This window comes from Nuphar pumila, chromosome 11 (genome assembly GCF_984573655.1).
Source record: "Nuphar pumila chromosome 11, dmNupPumi1.hap1.1, whole genome shotgun sequence".
Taxonomy (NCBI): domain Eukaryota; kingdom Viridiplantae; phylum Streptophyta; class Magnoliopsida; order Nymphaeales; family Nymphaeaceae; genus Nuphar; species Nuphar pumila.
The window spans coordinates 49,021,473-49,023,690 of NC_143259.1; the positions used below are offsets into that span (position 1 = coordinate 49,021,473).

Here is a 2,218-nt window from a genome sequence, read left to right on the forward strand (position 1 = left end):
TAATTCCGTCGCCAAGTCCGTCGCTAATTGCGACGGAATAACGAGCGCTATATTCCGTCGCCAATCCGCCGGTACTAAACGGCGACCACGGCGTGGCGACGGATTTAATTCCGTCGCTAAGCCGTCGCTAGATTAATATGAATAGCGACGGAATCATCCGTCGCTAATCCGTCGCAAAAACGAAAAAAAATCAAAAAAAATTTATTTAAAAATTAATTACGGAGAACTGTACAATTTATATTTCCTGTACAATTTATATTTCCTGTAAATAAAAAACAAACCACACAAAAAAATTCATATAACAAGTATCTATAATAATTAATCGTTCCACCTTAAAACTAAGAAGTTTAATTATTTACAATTCAACAATTACAATTAGGAAAAATAAAAAAAATAGAACTTCTTCAACACAGTCCTCTAATCATCGCCAAGATTTTGTGCGTCTTCTTGTTCATTGTCTTTATCTGTCCCTTCAGCTCCACTACCCTGATTATCGCTAGCAGCCTACACAAGAAAAGAACAGTCAGTATTGATAAACAAAATATAATGAAATAAATTACACACTATATGTGATTCTATCATGTGCTCATGTGTGATCTAAGGCAATAAAAAAACTCTATATGTGATTCTATCATGCTCATATGTGTGCTAAGGCAGTCAAAAAATTGAATATGTGATTATAGCATGTTCATATGTGTTCTAAGGCATATAAAAAAACTCTATATGTGATTCTACCATGCTCAGATGTGCTTTAAGGCAAGCAAAAAACTATATATGTGATTCGATCATGCTCGTATGTGTGCTAAGGCAGTAAAAAAATTGAATATGTGAATATAGCATGCTCATATGTGCTCTAAGGCAGGCAAAGCCAAAAATTTTATATGTGATTCTATCATAAATGATATATAACATGTTCATATGTGTTCTAAGGCAGTTAAAAAACTCTATATGTTATTATAGCATGTTCATATGTGTGCTAAGGCAGTCAAAAAACAGAATATGTGATTATAATATGCTCATATGTGTTCTTAGGCAGTAAAAAAACTGAATATGTGATTATAGCATGCTTATGTGTTCTAATGCAATCAAAAAAACTTTATATGTGATTCTATCATGCTCATATGTGCTCTAAGACAGACAAAAAGTTAAATATATATATATGTGATTCTATCATGCTCATATGTGTGCTAAGGCAGTAAAAAAATTGAATATGTGATTATAGCATGTTCATATGTGTTCTAAGGCATCTAGAAAAACTCTATATGTGATTCTACCATGCTCAGATGTGCTTTAAGATAGTCAAAAAAACTATATATGTGATTATACCTGAGAGGGACCTGGAATCAAAGATCCCCTATCCTGAACAGCGGCCTTGATCTCATTTCGGAGAAAGGGGGCGACGGTGTATTGGAAGTAGTTATTCAGTGATTCATTAATGATCTCGCGTACATCATCACCGGAAAGAATAGTCGGCTGCTTGGAGCTTATGTCGGCGCAAGAAGTTGGTGAGCCGTAACTGGAAGAACCAATAACTGGTGAAGTGTTCATATTACTCCCAAACCCGAACACGCGACCTTTTTTGGGTTCACCTGCTGCAGTCACCCATGCTGTAGGATCAAATGATGGATGCTGAGTAGCGTCTTCACCATATCGCTCTACCATTTGTTGCTCATATGCCTCCTACAAAATAATGTTTAAAGTATTCATTAATAATTAATGATAACATTATGATGACTTGCATATATATTGCAATGATTATTAATAGAATTAATACATACCGTTGTCGTTCTCGCCTTCTCTGATACGAAGACTCCCGTGGTCTTCCGTTTATGTGTTTCTACAAACACATCCTTATATGGTACACTGCCTCCTTTTTCTGCTTCCTGCGAAGTTAAATGACAAAAGATTTAGTACACAAATTTGCAACTATACTTATAAAATTAATATTATATATTGATGAGTTACCATTTTCTTTAGGTGGCTCCCAAATGTCTTAGATCCACCTGTGTGTAGATGGGCTTCGGGCATCTTCGATCGATTTTGTGAAGCCTTCGCAGAGCGATTTTTAAATGCATCTCCCGCCCACATATCGCACATTTCATCCCAGTAATCTCTCCTGATAGTAATAGGACCATGGCCCTTCCACAGTAATGGATCATCTACTACGCCAGATGCTTTTTTTGCTGCAGTCTTCATAGTGTGCAGCATGTCTGCAAAT

At 36.0% G+C, this 2,218-nt stretch overlaps 1 protein-coding gene across 1 annotated transcript; it reads right to left on the bottom strand.

The window, feature by feature from the left end:
- Positions 1-200: 200 nt before the first annotated feature.
- Positions 201-1,553, bottom strand: LOC149822353 (uncharacterized). The gene is made up of 2 exons (XM_089981546.1): positions 1,327-1,553; positions 201-504 (listed from the first exon to the last, which is right to left on the bottom strand). Exons 1-2 carry the CDS (start codon positions 1,546-1,548, stop codon positions 418-420), a joined length of 309 nt encoding a protein of 102 aa, XP_089837672.1. The 5' UTR covers positions 1,549-1,553; the 3' UTR covers positions 201-417.
- Between the last annotated feature and the right edge of the window lie 665 nt (positions 1,554-2,218).

Bases quoted from the DNA above. Each gene is read 5' to 3' on its own strand.
- LOC149822353 (XM_089981546.1), bottom strand. From the start codon at position 1,548: ATGAACACTTCACCAGTTATTGGTTCTTCCAGTTACGGCTCACCAACT. The intron at 505-1,326 runs GTATAATCACAT...TTTCTTGTGTAG, and splicing joins TGATTCCAGGTCCCTCTCAG to GCTGCTAGCGATAATCAGGG.